Source organism: Ictidomys tridecemlineatus, chromosome 6, assembly GCF_052094955.1.
Source record: "Ictidomys tridecemlineatus isolate mIctTri1 chromosome 6, mIctTri1.hap1, whole genome shotgun sequence".
Taxonomy (NCBI): Eukaryota; Metazoa; Chordata; class Mammalia; order Rodentia; family Sciuridae; genus Ictidomys; species Ictidomys tridecemlineatus.
This window is the reverse complement of record NC_135482.1, coordinates 64,754,312-64,774,991: the sequence shown is the minus strand read 5'-3', so window position 1 is coordinate 64,774,991 and position 20,680 is coordinate 64,754,312. Positions and strand designations below refer to the sequence as shown.

At 52.4% G+C, this 20,680-nt stretch overlaps 2 protein-coding genes across 2 annotated transcripts; both read left to right on the top strand.

Annotated features, from left to right (window-relative positions):
* Positions 1-1,751: 1,751 nt before the first annotated feature.
* On the top strand, positions 1,752-9,780 carry Aqp2 (aquaporin 2). The gene is made up of 4 exons (XM_005324931.4): positions 1,752-2,198; positions 4,992-5,156; positions 5,496-5,576; positions 6,213-9,780. Exons 1-4 carry the CDS (start codon positions 1,839-1,841, stop codon positions 6,420-6,422), a joined length of 816 nt encoding a protein of 271 aa, XP_005324988.1. The 5' UTR covers positions 1,752-1,838; the 3' UTR covers positions 6,423-9,780.
* A 2,495-nt stretch (positions 9,781-12,275) lies between these two features.
* Aqp5 (aquaporin 5) lies at positions 12,276-16,352 on the top strand. The gene is made up of 4 exons (XM_005325110.5): positions 12,276-13,141; positions 14,212-14,376; positions 14,824-14,907; positions 15,706-16,352. The coding sequence occupies exons 1-4, from the start codon at positions 12,380-12,382 to the stop codon at positions 15,847-15,849; spliced, it is 1,155 nt and encodes a 384-aa protein (XP_005325167.3). The 5' UTR covers positions 12,276-12,379; the 3' UTR covers positions 15,850-16,352.
* Positions 16,353-20,680: the final 4,328 nt, after the last annotated feature.

Genomic DNA, 20,680 nt, shown 5'->3' with positions numbered 1-20,680 from the left:
AGGGTACAGGAGCCTGTGTCTCATTCCCTGTCCTAGGCACAAACCCCATAAGAATCCCTCTCTTTTTGGAGCTTCCATCCATTTGAGTTATTTGTAGTTGTTTTTTCCTCCCCCTCCTCCTCTTGAACAGTGGGAGTTGCAGAACCTTGTGTGTGTGTGTGTGTGTGTGTGTGTGTGTGTGTGTGTGTGTGTGTGTGTCTATGCGTGTGTTGCAGTCTTGGCTGCAAACACTTTCCCATTCATTTCCTTACCGCATTCTCAACACAGTTTTGTGTGGAAGGAAACTAATACTTGGAGTGTGGCTTGGCAGTGGAGGGCACTGTGGAAAGCTCTCCAGACTAGGTCCCAGTCCCAGATCAGCCACCAACTTGGTGGACCACCTTGGGTAAGCCACTTTCCTTCTCTGGGCCTTACTTTCTCTCCTAGGATATAACACAAGGAGTTCTACTCTGTAGTTTCCAACCCCTCCCATATTTCCATTTCTGGGACTGTGACTTGCCCAAGGACCTACTGGCCTAGAGGTCCAGAAGCCCATCCTCCTGACCTCACTGTGATCCCCCCAAAGAAGGGACAGGGCTAGAGGGCTCAGGGAATAGCCTCTCCCGGGCCCCAGTGACGATAGCAGTGATAGCAGGGGGTGGCCTTATGGGGACACTGGTTGGACTTAGTGGCACCAAGGCCAGAGAGTCGCTTATCAGGTATCATGGCCTCCCTGAGCCTGCACAGCTCACCACCCCACAGAAATGTCTCACTCGGTGGCCCAGATGGCTCTGAACTCCAGGGGGTGCCTAGAGCCTGTCACGGCTTCTGGGTCCCTGAATTTAGGGACCTGTTCCTCTCAGAGCACAAATGATACCATTGGTAATGACTGGAAAGAGCTGTTTACAGTGGGCCAGGTGCTTCACACCCATTTAAGGGCTTTACACCCATTGTTTATTTTAATTTAAATCCCAATCCTGTGAGGTAGGTTTCATTGCCCCATTTTACAGAGAAAGAACAGAACAATTATGTGTCAGAGCAGGAGCAGGGTGATGCTGGAATGGAAGTCAGCTTCCTCAGTTGACCCTGGGCGACTCCATCACCTAGGGCCAGGGTCCCAGTCCCACTGAAACTCCCCCTGCTTCCAGGCTATGGGAGCTGCTCTCGGGTAGGGACTCCAGGGAGGAGCCGCTTAATGACTTAGGGGAGATTAACCACAAGAAAACACAAAACGCAAAGTTCCTTTATGCCTTGGAACTTTGTCGCAAGTCCACCAGTTGTTTTCCATCCCCTTCAAGAAGGAATAAATGGAGGTCAGACAGCAGGAAGAAACTCCCAGTCACTAGAAGCTAGGTAGTTTGACATCTCACTAGAAGGGTAGCTTTGACATCTCACCGTCAGTTCTGGGTGAGATGTGGCCCCAGCCTCGACTCACAGTTTGGGTGAGAGAGGGACATTGGCCACACTGTGCTATAGAGGACGGGCATTTGCAGATTGCTGTGGGGGCTGGGGAGGCCCTGGGGCAGTAACCCTGGGGTAACCAAGGGAACAAACACGGAAAACAGGGGACGTCAGTCCTTATCTGGAGCTCATTAATGGGGAACATTAGTCAGCTGTGAAAGCAAAGATGGGGTGATAGACATGCAGGTGGGCAGGGGCCAAGGTTGGGAGCGGGGGCAGCCATGAGGGAGAAGAGGTATTGGCCTAAACTCCACCTCCATCCCACGTGCCCAGATCCAGGATGGAGGCACCCTATAAGTGCACACAGCCCAGCCGCCCAGGGCCCCAGAGAGAGAGACAGAGAGCACCACAAACCTCCTGGCCCCAGCCGCCGGGCGGCCCGCGGAAGGCCCCGCAGCATGTGGGAGCTCCGGTCCATAGCCTTCTCCAGGGCCGTGTTCGCCGAGTTCCTGGCCACACTCCTCTTTGTCTTCTTTGGCCTGGGCTCAGCCCTCAACTGGCCGCAGGCCCAACCCTCTGTGCTGCAGATCGCCATGGCCTTCGGCCTAGGCATCGGCACCCTGGTACAAGCTCTGGGCCAGGTCAGCGGGGCCCACATCAACCCTGCTGTGACTGTAGCCTTCCTGGTGGGCTGCCACGTGTCCTTCCTCCGGGCTGCCTTCTACCTGGCGGCCCAGCTGCTGGGGGCCGTGGCGGGGGCCGCTCTGCTCCATGAGATCACGCCAGCAGAAATCCGCGGGGACCTAGCTGTCAATGCTGTGAGTAGCCAAAACTTGGCCCCTTCCACCAGGGGCAGGTCCTGAGGAGACGCCTGTAAAGGACGAGATGGGAGGGACAGGCTCTGGCTGGGGGTCTGGGTGGGGAGAAAGAGACAGAGCTAGAGACGGGCTGGAGCCAGGAGCACCGCACCCTGGGAGAACAGGGAGGAGGTGTCAGAACCAAGGCCGGGCATGGATGGTCGGCTGGATCTTCCGCCACAAATCTAGAGGAAGAAGGCATCGAGGTTTCTGTTGGACCCGAGGTCCACAATACAGTGAGGACTGGGCCAGAACTCAGCAGGGGACAGCATTTGGAGCAGGCAGGCGTTCTGCACTGGAAGGAACCTTAGGGTGCAGCCATAGGGTCTTTTGGAGAGAAGAGGGACAGGACCTTCTGCAGTATCTACTGTGTTTGGGCCTCATGATGGTCATTCCTCACATGCCACCCACTAACACCTCCCAAGAGTCCTGCCAGGTAGAGATGGGCATGCTCATTTCTTAAAGTTGTAAGACCTGAGATTCAGCAAGGGAAAGCACCACCCACCCTTCAAACCTGGGCTTGACTCTGAGACCCACGCTCTTTCCTCCTGACCAATGTTCCTGAGCCACCATCCAAGCCTTGGGCTACAAACACAGAAGCTGAGGCTCAGGAAGGGGAGTGAGGGGCTAAGAGTTCTACAGTCAATACCAGAGGAAGCACCTTGGGCACTTTGGGAGCTGAGGGGACATCAGGAGCCTTCCTCTCACCTGCATTTGCTCAGGTCTGGGACCCTGAGGGGTATGGTGGGCTTGGTCCCCTCAGCACAATTCCCACTCTGCACCCCCATCCCAAGGCAGGACAGTAAGGGCCTCTTTCACGCCCAGGGTCCCACATTTCTTGGCCTACTCCCTCCCTGGGCTCTGATATCTCTGAAGTGTCCTGCAGTCTCTGCTGCCATCTGTACAGGGGGCCTTCCTCACAGGAAGGGCAGAGTTGGGGGATTTCTCTCTTCTTCAGAATAGAAGACACGTTGAGGCTGGGATCCCAGGGACAAAAAAAAAAAAAAAAAAAAAAAGCTAGAGTGGGTAAAGTGGCCAACAGAGTGTGCCTATTTCCACTGAGAAGAAAATGAGTTCATTTTGCAAGAGGGAGAGGTCCAGTTAGACTGAAAGAGGAACTTCCTGAGACCATGGCAGAAAAGTTCTTCCCTAATGGCAGGGCACTAGGAGCACTAAGAGATGCTGGGGAATACTCACTCCTGTTGCTCCACCATGTTACAGCCTCAGAAGGAAAGGGCCTGGGAAGGGTCTTCCAACATACTTCCCAGCATTTACCATCTTGAGGAACTGGAGAGAACCCTGCCTGGGATGGGGCAGTAGTGTACTGGACTTGTCCTGAAGCTAGAGAGAGCCGAATGACCTCAAGTCTGTCCCAGGTATCCTCTGAGGACACTGAGAGCCAGCCAGGCCACCAGGAAGCTACCATGGTTGTACATCTGCCCTGTGCCAGGACAGATACCATCTTGTCCTTGGTTCAACACTGTGGGGTAAATTCTGTAGTCCACCCACGCTGAGCGGCAAACTGAAGCTCAGCATCCAATTGACACAAACCACAGAACCAGTAAGTGGCAGCACCTGGAAACAGCCCCAGAGCTATCTGACACCAGCCCATTCCGTCATTCATACCACCACAGCCATTTACCAGCAGGAACGGAGCTGAGGCTCTGCCCTTGTCATTTCCAGTCCTCACACAGTTCTCCAGAATGTGTTTTGTTATTCCCATTTTCAGCAGGAGAAACCGAGGCCAAAGTGAATAGGATCCTCCAGCAAACCAGAGGCCTCCAAAAAGTGTTTGCCTCCAAAGCTCTTTTCACTATCCCCTGGAGGCTCTGAAATTAAACAAGGTCAGAGTGAGGATAGACCCTAGAAGGACCCAGGGTATTGCCTGAGGTCTAAGACCCAGGGGTCGGGGTTCAGAGCCTGGAGAAGCAGCGTGGGAGTTGAGAGCTGTTGTAGCTTCACCCAGTGCAGTGCCCAGAGGACAGGGTGCAGGGCACATACAGGATGACAAAACCCAGAGAAATACCCAGTGCTGGGTGTGGCCTGGTTATGAAACTGCCTCTTTGCTCAGCCCCAGGTTCACTACTTACCTGGGACAGGGTCTGGTGGGACCAAGGGCACCCCATGTGGGTGTGAAGGCTTCACCCTGGCCTGCACAGGATTTGCAGGCAGCAGCCCATCAGCAGAACTAAGGCCTGAAATAGGGAGCTGGCAGAGTCAAGGGTCCTGCGCAGGACTCGTGGAGGAGAGGCACATCAGGACCTGAGGGCTAGAGTCCCTAGACCTGAGTCCCTAGACCTTATCCCGGGAAGCCATTTGACCCCAGGAAGAAAGACCCCCAGCTTCCTGTTGCATCAGAATCATGTGGCCTAGAGAAGAAGGCCTTCCTGTTACCTGGCTCAAAACTTCCTGCTGCAGTCGAAGCCTCTTCCCATAGGTGCTTCTGGAACAGGAACTCTAGGTCACAGTGTTCTTTTCCTCTCATGCTGTAGAGACGTAACCTCAGCCCGTAAATCTAATGGGGCTATGGAGTCTGTTTTCCACCTCTGGTTGGGTGTCGTGAGCACTCCTGGGGTCCACCTCTTCCCTCAGGGCAGGGGCCCGGAGGAAAGTGGTAATAGTTCCAGCTAAGGAGTTTGGGCTCCCAGCCCAGAAGCCTCCCTGGAGCCAACTGCAGGTGGGCTGCAAGATGGAGCAGAGAGGGGTGCATGGTTGGTCAGTGCCTCCCTGCTAAAATTCCCATCCTGTCCCCAGCTCAACCACAACACGACAGCTGGCCAGGCGGTGACTGTGGAGCTCTTCTTGACCCTGCAGCTGGTGCTCTGCATCTTTGCCTCCACTGATGAGCGTCATGGAGACAATCCGGGCAGCCCTGCTCTCTCCATCGGTTTCTCGGTAGCACTGGGCCACCTCCTGGGAGTAAGTAATGGCTGTGGGTTCCAGCCTCCTTAGAGGGATAGACCCAAAGACCTTCCCCAAAGAAACAGATGTACACACATAGAACTCTGCAAAGCGACAGATGCAAAGACCCCCAGAGGGACAGATACTAGAACACCCAAGAGCTTTGATTCTCAGACACCCCAGAGGGACAGATATCACTCTAGCCTCAAGTGAATACAGAGCCCAGTAATTAAATTATGAAATTAATTGTCCATCATATAGATTCCTTAGGTTGAGATCAAGCATTGGAGAGGGGGACAAGGGCACCCGGCTCTGTCTTCACCCTCCTTCCCTCCTTGACCCTCCTTCCCATCATAGATCTACTACACTGGCTGCTCCATGAATCCTGCCCGTTCCCTGGCTCCGGCCATCGTCACCGGCAAGTTTGACGACCACTGGGTAATGACTGAAACCCCTGCCTTCCACTTTCCCAGAAACCTTTCCAGAGGGATGACAAATGGGGGAGGGGAACTCAGCAGCTGTACCCCAAACCTACACACACCTTCTGGGGTGCTGGAAAGACTTGTGTTCCACCCTTCGGACGATGGGCTAGAGACTCAGTTCCCCCTCCCTGTCCCCACCTGTAAATGAGGATAACAATAGTTCTTACTTTAGTGGCACTTAGAACTCAGTAAATGGCAATATTTATACCAGCCAACACATATTTTTATTATTTATCACCTATTTAATGCTAGGTTCTAAGTGCTTTGCAAATATTAATTCATTTAGTTTTCACAATGCCAGGAGGTAAGCGTCCTTATAGGGAAAGGAAACTGAGGCACAGAGAGTGTGACTTGGCTAAAATCACATAGCAAGACAGAATCAGGTTTCACATTCAGACAGTCTGCTTCAGAATTTGCCCCATTACCCCTTGCACTAGTAAGTTGTCCTCATCAGTTCATGTTGTCATTGCTAATTATATAAATAAGCATTTTACTGTATTAGCGGTGTGAGAGGCCTGCTTTCCCACAGGGAAAAGAAAGGAGAGCATGTCCTAAGCCCCAGACTGTGCCAGTGCGCTCTGCTTGCCTGCAGGTCTTCTGGATTGGACCCCTGGTTGGCGCCATCGTGGGCTCCCTCCTCTATAACTACTTGCTGTTCCCCTCGGCCAAGAGCCTGTCAGAGCGCCTGGCAGTGCTGAAGGGCCTGGAGCCGGACAGCGACTGGGAGGAGCGTGAGGTGAGACGGCGCCAGTCTGTGGAGCTACACTCACCGCAGAGCTTGCCCCGTGGCAGCAAGGCCTGAGCACTGAGCTCTACCGCGCCGCCGCCCCACGGGCCTCCAGTCCACCTTGGAAGGGCCCACCCTGTCCTTCTTACCACCCCCTCGACCCGACGTTGGTCCCAAATGCAGAATAGCTACTTCCAGGCCAAGGGCTGGCCAGCAGCGAGAGCCCGCAGGAAGGGGGCGGCTGTGGGGTCAGGAGTCGGGAGCCTGGTAGATCTCCTCCTCTGAGGTTGTGAGCCAGGGAGTTCAAAAGACCGGGATCTGGAGACTTGAGGACCTAGCCTGGGAGAAAGGAGGGGCAGGTGGGCCAGGGCTGAAAGCTCTGGAGAGCCTGTACCCAAGTTCTGGGTGAGGAGTGCACAAACCCAACCTTGGGGTTCTGGGATGGGTGCATCCAGTTTTGCTAATATGCAATGTGTGTTCATCCCCGAGTTTCTTTGTCCTCAGGTGCAGGGTTTGCACACTCCTGAGTGTGAACAGTTTGACTACAGTGGTGCAAGTATATGCAGGACTGGGGACTTCTTGCTTCTAACCTTGACTCCCCCTCCTCCCACACCTGCAATAAATCCACTTCCTCTGCAGTACATGAGTCCTCCCTACCAGTCATCTCCAGAAGAAAGGGAAGAGTGGGCTCTAATTTCCACCCCTTACCCTGCCTGTTCCGGAAAATTCTCCCAAGTTGCTGGGCTGGGCCTCAAGATTTGGCAGGACTCATTGCTGGAGGCAGAGAAGTATCACCAGAGAACTGCTCCTTTAGAAATGGCCTCTGGAAAAAGGAGAGTTGAGTAGCCAAGGATTTCCTTCCTGACCTGAGGGAGGAATCTTCAAAGGGGAAAGCAATTATATGTGTATGCACATCTGTGTGTGAGTCTGTACACAACCCTTATGGGAGCCCCAGACCCAGAGATTAGCCTCGCACTTGAGTAGAGGAAACAAAAACCCTTTGTGGGCCTCTGGCCTTTGTCTCGGAGAGGGGAGATTTGCAACTGGACACTTCTTGAAAGGAGACACTCAGTTTCGCAAGTGAGCCCTCTCGCCCAGCACACACCTATAGCTGGCTGGGCAAGGCACTCAGGCATACAATCCCTGGCACCAGGCAGCACCCCTCTGTCACCTGCCCTCCTCGCCAGGCAGCACTCCTTCCCCCAGAACTCTCTGTTCCCTCTGTCCCTTCCTCTCCTTGCTGTGCTACACTCATTCCTGGCACCCACCACAGAACAGTTATCATTGTGGACTCTCAGGACCAGAAAAGGGAAATTACTTGCCCAGGCAGAAGCAGGTCTGAGTCTAGAACACAGGCTTCTAAATTTTCCAAGCCAGAGCAATGTTTCTCAGATGTGATTAACTGGGATTAAGTGAGATGATGCATGTAAAGATGCTGTGTGAACTGTAATTCTTAATACCATTATCACGCGTTATTAGGTTCATTTTCATTATTTCTGCTTCCTCGGGTGGGAGGAGTATGCAAAGGGCCTTGACCCTCAGCCTCCTCTATTTCCTTCATTGCGTGGGAGCCCCAAGGTCTAGGCAGAAGAAAATGGGTTTGGGGCTGGCTCCATCCTGGTCTAGCCTCTGAACCTCCCCTTACCCTGAGCACAGACTGGCCCTCGGTTCTTCCTCTTCCTTCCTCTAGCTACGCAGCCCATCCATCCCCTCCCTCCTCCCTCTCCAGCCTGCTGCATAACTAACCCAGGGAATCACACCTAGAGCCCACTTTTCCATGTTCTCTGTCGCCCCCAGGCTTTCAAGCATTTTGTCTGTGTCTGTCTCACACTGTACCAAGCTCCCTCAGTGTCCCTCACCTGAGCCCCCTCCAATCCCTTTACAGATGGTCTGTGGCATAAGGAATCTCTGCAACTGTTCCCCTTCTCAGCTAGGCTCTTTCTTGTCTTTCTGGACCAGGACTTTCTTTAGAGTCAGTAAAAGGCTGCCCTGTGTCACAGGTGCTGTGGAGAGGACCCTCCCAAACTCCCACAGCTGGTAACAGAAACTTGGCCTCACTGCTGGGGAGGGGTAGAGTCAGAGACTCCAGTGACCTCTGGAGCTGTCCTCCTGGTAGCTTGTGCCCTTGCTCTGGAAGTTCAAAGGCAGAAAGTTACCTTATGTCCACCCTGCTTCACTCCACCAAACCCCTCTAGAAGGTGCCAAGAATTTCTCTCCGTACTGCTTCCTGCATTGCATCTCCCCCAAAACTAAATGTGAGATTCCCCTACACTTGTAGCCCCCATTGCCCATATTAAGACCAAAGGTCAAAGCAGGATTCCATGTGATGGGAGTGGACGAGAAATTGACAAGTTACTAAGAGTCTCTGTTTGGCAGCTACTATGCTGGCCGACTCACATGCATTAGTTCATCTAATCCTAAAACTTCAGACAGATTCTGGAAGGACAAGGTCCCCAAGTCCCATACAAGCTTTAACTATTTCCAAAGCACTTCCTTGGAATTCCTGTGATAACCTCCCAACCCTGTGAGATAGGAAGAATAAATACTGTTCCTCCCATCTTGTAGATTCAGAATCTGAGGCTAAGAGACCTGCCTAAAGTCACAGTTGGAATACAGTGACTGAGTCAAGATTGAAGTCAGGAATTATTATACAAAATCCCATGATCTTTTCACTGAGGCAAGCCCTAGGCTCCTCTTGGGAGGCCCTGGCAGAAACTAGAACATTCAGCTGGGCTTGTCCAGCCCAGCCCAACCCAGCCCACAGTCTTGTGGTAGACACAGACCCTTGGAAAGGGTGGTAGCAGGGTAGGGAAGAAATGACAAAGAACATGAGGTTAGTTTCTGCCCTTGAAGAGCACCTGGTCAGGAGGAAGGTGGAGATCAGGTACACCCAAACCAGACAGAGGCAGGGCAGCATGGAGGCAGGTGGACAGACCTCCAGCTAGGGACAGAGAAGGCCCTGAGTTGAGAGGAGGAGGTAGCTGACCACTTGGTCCCAGCAGCATCCATCCCCACATTCTCTCTCTCTTTTTTTTTTCCATATCTGTCTATTTACCAGCAAATGTCATTATTTCATTCTTTTTTTTTATTAGTTACACATAACAGTAGAATGCATTTTGACACATCATACATAAATGGAGTATAACTTCTCATTTTTCTGGTTGTACATGATGTAGATTTACACAGGTCACCCACATTCCCATTTTGTGCCAAATGACTTTGTACCTGCAAATTTGCTTTTTTTTTTTTTTAATATCTTTAAGCTGTGATTCTGTTTATATAATAAAAATGCTTCCCAGCTAGATTGTAAACCCTTTGTGGACAGGGCTCCTTCCAGTTCTTCGATGGTACTCTCCTATCTTCCCTTATGGGTCTTATCTAACACAGTGCTCTGCATATAGTAAGCACTCAATAAATGCTCATTTGTCAGTAAGTGCTGTTTCTTCCACAACTTGGAAATGGTCAATACAGTCCAGGTGCCAGAAGACAGGCGAGGATTTCCCTGAGAGATTCCAGTTCCCACTGTCACAGTGATGAGATCTATCTATCTCCCAGGGAGACACATTCCTCTAGAGGTAACAGGACAGGACCTGGAGTGCTCAGTGCAAACACCATTTCAGGACATAATAATTCCAGTAGTTTCTTATAACAACCCTGATATTAGAGAGATGGAAAGACCTCAGGCACAAGCCTAAGAAACAGAATCAGCTGCCTCTTGTGAGTAATCTTGACCTCCCTTAGCCTCACCAGGTCCACTCCTGATGACAAAGTCTGTGTAGCAACCTGTGGTTCCCATCTCAGGTCACTGTGTGATCCTGAGCAAGTAACCTCTGGGTTTAGTTTTCTTCACAAAGTAGCTTGGAATTAAATCAAACAGTAGAGGTCAATTTTAATATAATTTTATAGATTATTTCTGAATCAATAAAATGGCAAAAACAACTTCTTATCTTTCATAAGCTGAAAAGGACTAAGTTCAAATCCCCAGGTAGAAGTTTCCCAGATTGGTTCAGCTTCCTGTGAGCACTTCTGAGTTCTGCCCACTCCAAAATGACGGAGCTGGAGACTTGTGAATTCATAAAGACAGTGCTGAGAAGAAAGGATGAGAAAAAAGGTGGAAGGTTAGACTGAAGTGGAGTTAGCAGTGGAGTCTGACCCCAGGGCCTCTGGGATCATCAGGGTCATTGTCCAATCTGAGCCCCAAGCCCTGAAGAAAATCTTACATATAGCTGCCAATGTCCTGCTGGGGTCAGGGCCCTTCGTTGGACACAAATGAGAAAGGACATACAGTCCTCCTGTCTTAAGAAAGATGTGGGGGAGGAGCAGCTCCAGCAGGAAATGCCAGAGCAGAGTAGGAACAATAGCGGGATTTCTTTGGCCCCTGTTTTCTTTGGCCTCTTTGCTGCTATGGAGCCCCATACCAGGTCCTTGGCTTTCCTGTGTGCTCCTCCCCAAAGCCCCAGCTGGACAAACTGACAGAAGACACCTGTTCTCTCCCTCTGCTGTACCCTAGGGCTCAAATCCTCAGGTGGCTTTTAAAATTAATACCCACAGCAGAATTCTTTACTGAGACTTCCTCTGTGCCAGGTACTGTGCTAAGTGCTTCTCAAACATACATGGTAGGGTTGAGGGTGTAGTTCCTTTACCAGGATCCTGAGGTTGGATCCTTGCTCTGAAGAGCCCTCCAAAGTCATTCCCCACATGCCAAACCTGGCCATAGGAAGACAGAGGGCTGAGAGGAGGGGTGAGACGAGACACGAGAGGGACTAGGAGCTGGGTATTGGGGAAAACTGGAAGAAAGTGTTGCACAGTCCAAGAATGAGGTGAAGACAGAAACAAGAAGACACATAAATTAAGAGGCAGAAGAAAGGTGAAATAGGAGAAAGATGAATAGAGACAAACCTAGACTGTCAAAGGAAGGAAGGAAGGATAAAACAAAGAATATGACAGTGTGAGAGAGGGGGAGGGAGAGAATTTAAAGACAGACTGAAAAGGAAGGGGGAGAAGGACTGAGGAGTGACAGACTGAGAAAAAGAAAGCAGGGAAGAGACAGAGGACGGAAAAGGGACAGAGATTAAAAGAGGCAAAAAGACAAGATTGGGGCTGGGGTTTTGTCTCAGTGATAGAGCACTGGTTTAGCACGTGCGAGGCCCTGGGTTCGATCCTCAGCACCACATTTAAATACACGAAATAAAGGTAGTGTGTCCAACTACAACTAAAAAAATAAATAAACATTAAAAAAAAAAAAAAAAGACGAGAACATCAGTTAATGGAGCCCAGGGAAAGACTGACAGGGATAAGAAGCAGAGAGAATGCAGCAGAGCGAAATCAAGACCTAGGGAGTGTTCAAAGGTAGAGACTAAAGAGGGAGAGAGGAGGAGGCGGAAGAGAAGGAAAAGCTGAAACCATAGTGCAAGACTTATGGAAGGGAGGTGGGGGAGGCCGAGACCCGCATGGAAGGTCAGTGGTGCCTCTGTCCTCTCTGATCCGCCAGAGTCCCAGGACTTTTTCCCTGACTCCAAAGTAAACCCTAATTGCCCCCCCCCCAGGAGGGCAGTGCCCTGGGAAAGCAGCCGTGGAGGGCACCTCTGGAAGTCAGCTGTGTAGCCCTGTACTGCCAGGACGCGCGGCGTGGAGGTTGCTAATCGCCAGGGCAGACTGGCACAGTGCCTCTGGTCCTAACGCCCCCGCTCCAGTCGGGGCCGGGCCGGGCCGGGGAGAGGCCCACGACGGCCGCACCGCCTCCACCACCCGCTGGCAGGGAGCTAAGAGGCGCTGTCCTCAGGGAACCGCATCACTCCAGCCCAGCCGTGGGTGAGGCCGGGTCAGGATGCTCGGATCGCAGGAGGAAAAGGAGAAGCTGGACCAAAGAACTGAAGAGAAGGAAAGGCGAAGACCACGGCCGGAGGTGAAGGCCCAGCGGAGGTAGACTTCCAGGGCGCTGTCGGACTGGAGAGTCCAGACCTCGCCACATCTCCCAAGGAGCTCGGGACGCACATCGCGGACTAGAGCGCGGGAGCTTTTCTGACAGCACCATGCGCGGGTACTCAGCCGCCGGGCCCGTCTACACTGCGGCCTGGGTCACGTGGCCCGGGCGGGTCCGCCGCTGCCCTGGCGGGGGGGCAGGCGCCGGGTTGGGGGCGCGCGGGGTCCGGGGCGGCGGCGAACGGGCGGCGGTCGCCAGGTCTGTGCCCTGCGCGCTGCCCTGGCCCCCGAGCGCGGGAACCGCCCACTGCCCCCCCGCGCTAGTCCCGCTGCGGGACGCCCGCCCTCTATATAACGCGCCCCTGGCCGGCCCGCGCCAGGCAGCCAGCCACGGAGTGGGCGCTAGAGAGCGCGCGGCGCCTCGCAGCCAGACCCCTGCCCCCGCCGCCTCCACTGCCCGAACGGCCGCCCCTTGTCGCGGCCTTTGCCGCCGGGCCCCCAAGGCCACCATGAAGACAGAGGTGTGCTCCGTGGCCTTCCTCAAGGCCGTGTTTGCAGAGTTCCTGGCCACCCTCATCTTCGTTTTCTTCGGCCTCGGCTCAGCCCTCAAGTGGCCATCTGCACTGCCCTCCATTCTGCAGATCTCCATGGCCTTTGGTCTGGCCATAGGCACTATGGCCCAGGCCCTGGGGCCCGTGAGCGGGGGCCACATCAACCCTGCCATCACCCTGGCCCTCTTAATAGGCAACCAGATCTCACTGCTCCGGGCTATCTTCTACGTGGCAGCCCAGCTGGTGGGTGCCATTGCCGGGGCAGGCATCCTCTATGCGCTGGTGCCGACCAATGCCCGGGGCAACCTGGCAGTCAACGCGGTGAGTGGACAGAGGACTGGGGAAGGATGGCCAGGGAACCTGGTGTGTGCTCAGGACTAGGTCTGTGCCCTTTCTCGAAAATGGGTACAACCAGAGGAAGATAGTGCATACTCTTGCCAGAAAGGCCTGGAAGAGAATCTCTGGAGGGACAGCAGCACCCTGATTCACACTCCTCTGCCCCCTCCGCTCCTGTTGCTCCTACCTGGCCCTCTTCTAAGGGCCTACTGCCTCTCCCCTCTACATTTATTCCTTCCGCCTCTGAGTTCTCTCCTTCCTCACGGCTTCTTGCCTCTCTTGTCTATCCTTCAGCAGAAAAGTTTTAATGTAACCTCCGGAGAGAAATGGGTTGTAATCCTGGGTTCTGGTGACGTTGGCTTTTGGTGATGTTGGCTTCTCTGTTTCCTTTTCCTCAGTTATTATACCAGGATGGTCACACCATAACAGATGTCATGGGGATTACATTTAGGAACCATGGAAGTGATCCCCCCACCTCCAATGAGTAGTGTCTCTGTTAAATATTTGTTCCCCTTTTCCTCACCCCTGCTCCTGCCCGCTGCTGCCTCCCTACTTCTGCAGCCCCAGTTTCAACCCCACTGTCCCATGTAAACTGGGTTCATTAATCAAACACAGAGGAGGATTTTCGCGGCCATTGTCAAGCTGTGAGTCAGCCACACTGGAGAGACGGGTTTGAGGTTGGCACCAACAGCGGGTCAGGCACGGGTAGGAGGCCAGGGGCAGTTTGCAGTAGGCAGACTGGGCAGCTGCCCACAGGAGGGAGGGTAAAAGCTAGCTTGTGGGGGCTGGGGATTGGGCAGAGCCCTTGACAGGACTGATTCCAAGAAAAGCTCCCCTGACACTCTGCCCTTTGGCCACAGGCCTGAGCTTCAAGCTTCTACATACTGTGAAGTACACAGCCTCTTCAATAAATGGCCCCTCTGAGGTGGCGACTGGGCTTGGCTTCCAGGTGCTCAGGCTCCAGGTGTCTTCGGAGGCCCTGTTCCTCCTGCCCCAGCCCCAGAGCCTGAAGGCAGCAGGGGTCCTACCTAACCCAGCATCCCCCCACCCCACAGATCAACAACAACACAACGCCAAGCCAGGCTGTGGCAGTGGAGCTCATTCTCACCTTCCAGCTGGCACTCTGCATCTTCTCCTCCACTGACTCCCGCCGCACCAGCCCTGTGGGCTCTCCAGCTCTATCCATTGGCCTGTCTGTCACGCTGGGCCACCTTGTAGGGGTGAGTGGAGCTGACATTTGACTGGGGTGCCACTTAGGGGAGGCACCCAGAAGTATTGGGACCTCAGAATGGCATCCCCTCCAGACTAGTGAGCCCCTAAGTAGAGCTTAGGGTCTAGTCTTGGTACTGGTGGACTGGCCCTACTGGGCCCCAGACTTGATCCCCCAAACCTCCTGGCTGAGAAAAGATGGGAGCAAGGGGAAGTGTGGTGGGATGGTGGGGTCAGGAAATCAAGCCTAAGCAGAGGACAGAAAAGAAAAGAGGGCATGGATAGAGTCCACGGTTAAGCCAACAGCCAAGATCCCTGCAGGGAACAGGCACCAGTCCTAGAAGACTGGAGTTTGAGACCTGGCTAAATCCCTGGACTGGTGTGTGACCCTGGGGAGTCTGGGTTCTTTGGGAGTGAATGAGGACCCTGTCTCCTCACTGATGTCCCCATCCATCCAGATCTACTTCACCGGCTGCTCCATGAACCCAGCCCGCTCTTTTGGCCCCGCAGTGGTCATGAATCGGTTCAGCCCCTCACACTGGGTGAGTCTGGGCCTTCTTCTGACTCCTTGGCAACGAGGGCTTGGAAACCTGGCAGTGGCAGTGGAGAACTGAGCAGACTTTCTGGATGCTGTGGGCCCAGAGCTTGGGGGTTGGCCTGGGATCTGTGGCTGGAGAGAAGGGGATGGAGAAGGCAATGGGATGTGGCTAGAAGAAGGGCAGGGTTGGTGTATGTGGCCTGAGCCCCTAGAGACAAGGGGCCAGTGTGTATGTGGGGGTATGAATGTCTGTCCTTCTAGAGAAGGAGATCTGTACTTTCTCTAGAGGTACAGAAGAGATCTGTGTTGATTTCCTGTGAGGATTTTGTTTGTCCCTCTGGGAATCTATATGTCTGTTCTCTCTAATGTTTTATTTATCAGGGCCTGTTGAGGGGTTGGGAGAGTGTTCCTATGGATCTGTCCATCTAGACAGTCTGTTTGTCACCTCTTTTGTGAGCTCATGGTCACTTTATGAGGAGGGGATAGTTCTGCCCATCCCTGTCTGAGGATCTATTTCTGTCCCTCTGATGGTTCATTTGTGTCTCTTTGGGGTGGGGTTGGAAGAGATCTGTTCCTCTCGGCATCTGTCTGCCTCCTTGGAGAGTCTGTATGTCTGTGATCCACGTCTTTGTCATTGAGGAATAAGATGTCAGTGTATCTGTCCTTAAAGCGCAAGGAGATGGTTCCCTCCAGAGGTCTGGAAGTCTGTATGTCAGTCTCTTCTCAGCACCCATGGATCTGTCCTCTGGTGTGGTCCCTGAGGCCTGGGGCTCAGCCTCTGACCTCTGTCTGTCTCCACTAGGTCTTCTGGGTGGGGCCCATCGTGGGGGCCACCATGGCTGCCATCCTCTACTTCTACCTGCTCTTCCCTACCTCCCTGAGCCGCAGTGATCGTATTGCAGTCATCAAAGGCACCTATGAGCCAGAGAACATCGGAAGAGTATAGAGCTGACCGCCCACTGACCAGCATCAGGCAGGGACAGCCCCTGAACCACAGAAGAAAAAAGAAGAAAACTATGACAACGAAGCTTCCTTCTCTTGACTGGGGAGGAGGTGCTGGCTTCCTGGGCTGCACAGTTAGAGATGGGAGCAGGACCCCATGATCAAATGCTCCAGTGGGGTCAGTGGCTGGGGTCTGGTGGGAACAGGGTCTCTTTGGGACAGGGCAGATTGTGCTGCTGTGGGGTCAGACCTTGGAGATTGTGAGCATGATGCCAAGCTCGCTGACTGCTTCAGGGTCAGGCCAGAAAACAGAGGCTGCTATCTGCTCCCCACACCTGCAGACCCTCAAGAGCTAGAACCAGGCCTTTGGTGTGGAGAGTGGACCCTCCCCCAAAGCTCCTTAGTAGACTGATTCATTGAATGCCATCTTATTTATTTCTGATCAAGGATGCACGGGTGAGCTGCTGCTGTTTGGGTTGGGGGCTTCCTAATAAACCAATGATCTCATGTTTTGCCTCCATCTCTCCCCAGAGGCTTCTCAGGATACATTGGTCCCACACCTCTCCTCTTTGTCATCCCATACCCCCTCTATGATCTCCACTGGATACAAAGAGAACATAAGATAAGTCCTCTGTACAAAGAAGGGAATGTTGAGGCCAGAGGACTACTAGAGGATCAGAGAGATGGGGAAGTGGTGGGGAGAGAGTGAAAAGAGGATACCAAATATAGAAATAGAATTAGAGGCCGGCGTGGTGGGGCACACATGTAATCCAGCAGCTCAGGAGGCTGAGGCAGGAGGATCACAAGCCTCCGCAACTTTAGTGAGGCCCTAAGCAACTCAGTGAGACCCTGTCTCTAAATAAAATAGAAAAAAATGGCTGGGGATGTGGCTTAGTGATTAAGTACCTCTGGGTTCAATCCCTAGTAGCAAAAAGAAAAAAGAAATAGGCCAGGAACAAGGAGTAAAGGAAAGGACCCCCTTTGCCCCTCTCCCACTCACCCCTCGTCCCTCAGCTATGTCAAGTCCCTGCCATTTGAGAAGAGTCTGGCACAAGTGTTAGGGTGTGCCAGGCAAGGTGAAGAAGTAAACCAACCACAGACCCTCAAGATGCCAAGGAGATGACCAACCAGGTTCTGTCATGCAAAGGAGAAACAACCCTGGTATCCCTTCTCTGCACCTTGCTGTTTCAAAAAGGTGACATTTGGGTACCTGTCTCAGAGGAGCTATCCCATTCCCCATGACATACCAGAAGCTGCTCCTAGCCCAGTCCTTTCCCAGGTCTCTCCGGCCTCCATCTGTCAGTGTTCCCAAGGTCTTCCCCTCTGCCCTTACCTGCTGTTGTCCTGAGGCCACTGATATTGCTCAGGAATTCTCCTTAACTTCTCTGAACCTCCATCTCTTAACCTGTGAGATGGGAATAAAAAGGCTTCCCTCATAAGTAGTTTTGGGGATCCAATCAGGTAAAGGGAGTAAGATGCCTGGGACTGGCTGTGAGGAGGAGAGCAGAAGCCACATTTAAATGAGCAGCTCAAGACACAGCTCAGCATCACAGGTAAGAAGGCTGATAAACAGAGTTCAAATCTTGCTGCACAACTTTGGGAAACATAAGCTCTTGGAGCTCTAACTTATTTGTAAAATAGAAATACTTTTACCTACCTCATGGGTTGTTGTGAAGAAAAAATGAGATAATGGGTGGAGGTGAGACGCTGCTGCAAACAGAGCCAGGCACCTCGGCAGGTGCTCATGCAGTACTGTGAAAAGAAACCAGCAACACACATGCCTCTGCCCTCCTGACAGTGTCTGAATCTGTGCTCCTGCTTCTCTGGTATGGGAACCGCTCCTCTTGGGTCTTCAGTTTTGCTTCAAAATAGGAAGAGCCAGCAGGGCCAGGAAATGTACTAGTAGGGATGGGAAAAGCTACAGACCTGGCTGGTGAGGCACAGACCACCCAGCTTTCCTCCAAACTGGGTTCTAGCAACTGTGAACAGGAGCCAGTCACTCCTAATGGCTTACTGGCTTCTGGTTAACATCAAGTGGCAGAGAGTGTGTGTGAGAACCTTAGGGTCTTCCTACCCATCACCCTACCCTCAATTCTCAACCTTGGGCCACCTGCCCCAGGCCCAGGGAGCCAGTCCGCAAGTGCAAGATCTTGCCAGCAGGGGGAGACCTCATCCACCAAATCCACAGCCTGCATTTTCTCTTTCCCAAGTCTTGGAGCTGGGCTCTAGGCAGATGAAGAAGGGATGCCAGGTAGAGGGCTCCAGGGACCACCAGGAAGCAGCGTATTCCCAGTCGCAGCAATCTCACTACCCAGAAGGAGAGAGGAACCCTTCGCTAACTGGAAGGCTGGCCCCTTTCTCCAGCCCAGCAATTTATGATCCTTTCTCTGACAGCCCCAAGGGCCAGTGTGATAGTGAACAGTTAATCTATGGGGATATATCCTCAGAGGTGGGTGGGGCACCCAGTCAGAGGGTCTTGAGCTTCCAGCAGGTGATGTTTGACCCTGTTGGTGGGGCAGGGTCCATATTAGAGCTTGGGCTGTTAGTGATTAGAGCTATTTGACCAGCAGGGGATGCTGTGCTCCTGTGTCTGATCTTCCATAAGCCACTGGGTCTATGGGCTGACGAAGACCTGTGCACCCTTGAGCACACACATGCTAAACCTCACATCTCTGGTGCCCTGAGCCAAATACAGACCTTCAGTATTACTTAAGGGGTTGCATCTTCTGTGTGTGTGTGTATGCCCCTTCCCTCAACACAAACAAGGTCATTCCTGATATACAGAGCTGTAGCAACCCTCCCCCAATGTTCACTCTCATAGGATCACTTGGAGACCAGACCTATGAGCTGGCTTCATGTATCCTTGGGGAGGCACACACACATTTAGTCATATCCAAGCACACACATACTCAGTCCCCTCCTACCTGAAGATGGGACCCAAGAAGAACCCACATTTTCGCTAAAAGGCTTCTCCTCACCTTCATCTCCCCCACTCATTTCCCCAGGGGCTGCAAGTTTTCACCAGTGAAAGGTGGACATGGTGATATGATGGAGAGATGGAAGAGGCATAAAGGTGGGCAATGAACAGAGTCTGGCTGTTTAGATGAATGGACAGGAGGAGGGATTGCTGGCAGAATCAGTTTTCTTAACTCCTCTCAGTCTTGGCAACCTCCTCTATCAAGTATGGGTGAGGATATCAGACCTCCCCCTCCCTAACTTTAAATGTTTTGTAGGTATTAGTGAGATGCTGCACAAGAAGCCACCTTGATCTTCCCTTCCTATCATGTCTTTATTCTCTCTCCTCCCCTCTCTTCTGCTCTCCCTATCTTCTCCAAACCCTGAGAGGGTCTCAATCAGAGCTCACAACTACAGGCAGCCTAGTGTAGGGTTTTGACAAGGTCTGGGGGTAGCTGGCAGAGGCAGGCAAAGTCAAGAGTTGGAGCAGGCCCCAGGTGGATGCCCACCTGCCCTCAGCAGGTATAGGACCTCCTTGACCCAGGTCAGCCATGACCCAAAGAGGCTATAACTGCAGGTCAGCTGGGGGAAAGGGCTACCACTGCACTTCATGTTCTTAGCCTCTAGGGCCCAGAGCATGGGCTTCAGAGTGTCTTGGACCTGCCACAGCAACCAGGACCTTTCTTTACCCTAGCCCAGTCCCCACAGTTGTCTCAGTGAAGAGACATTTTGTGATTGGAAGCCACTTTCCCAGATATCAGCTCACTTACTCCTACCAACACATGGGGACAGGGGGATTATCATCCCTATTTTATAGGTGGGGATACTGAGGTCACAGAAGCTAAATGATCAGTCAGCAGTACAGGTAGCAATTGCAAAATGCTTTTTTGTTTTATTTTATTTTTGTTTTATCTGTTTGAGATCAGGTCATGCTGTTTCCCAGAATGGTCTTGAATACATGAGCTTAAGCGATCTTCCCGTCTCAGCCTCCCAGGTAGCTGGAACTAGTCAAGTACCACTGTGCTAGGCTGCACAGTGCTTTTACTTTTCTTATCACAAGCTCTCAACAGATAGGTATCACTTCGATTTGGTGCCTGTTTTACAGGGATAGAAATGGAGGCTAGGACAAATGTGGGGACCTGGTAAGTGTCCACCAAGCCCTCCGCTGGCCCTTTTTGAGGGAAGTGAATGGGAGATAGGCCCTTGAGGTACCCTGAGACACCATGGTGCCCCTCATCCATACTCCTTCCTATCTTGGGTGTTTGTTGGATGGCTCCTCTGTGCCAGGCAGGGGCGGAATTCTGCACTGGCATAGAAGAGACACTTAGGAAGCAGAGGCCACCGCTGACCCCAGGCTCTGCTCAAGCCTGACTTCTCTATGAAGCTTACCCTGATCTTGCTCAGGGGAGAAACCAGGACAGGCTTCAAAGAGGAATTGTACTTAAGCAAAGTCTTAAAGGAGAGACAAGGAGGAAAGGAATTCCAAACAGTGTGTGGAGGGCTTAAAAGCTCATTTTGGGAAACTTTATAAATGTTTGTCCTAATTGGAGTAAAGGGGGTAAGATGCATGTTGAAAGAGGTCCTTCTTTGCATGTGAGAGATGGATTCAGACTTGAACCTGAGGCACTAGGGAGCCACTGAAGGTTTTTGAGCTGAGGAGTGATGTGACCAGAGTGGCATTTTGAAATAATCTCTGGCTATAGAGGTGAGTATTATGGAGGGGCATGGTTATATTATAGTCTAAGAGCCCAGGAAGGTTAAATGCAGTAATCCTGAGATAAAAAGAGCCAAACTGAGCCAGTGGCAAATAGGAATAGGAAGAGGTAGCAGATGAGAGAAAGAACCACCAGGAGCCCGGCAACTCAGTGAGAGTTGAAGGA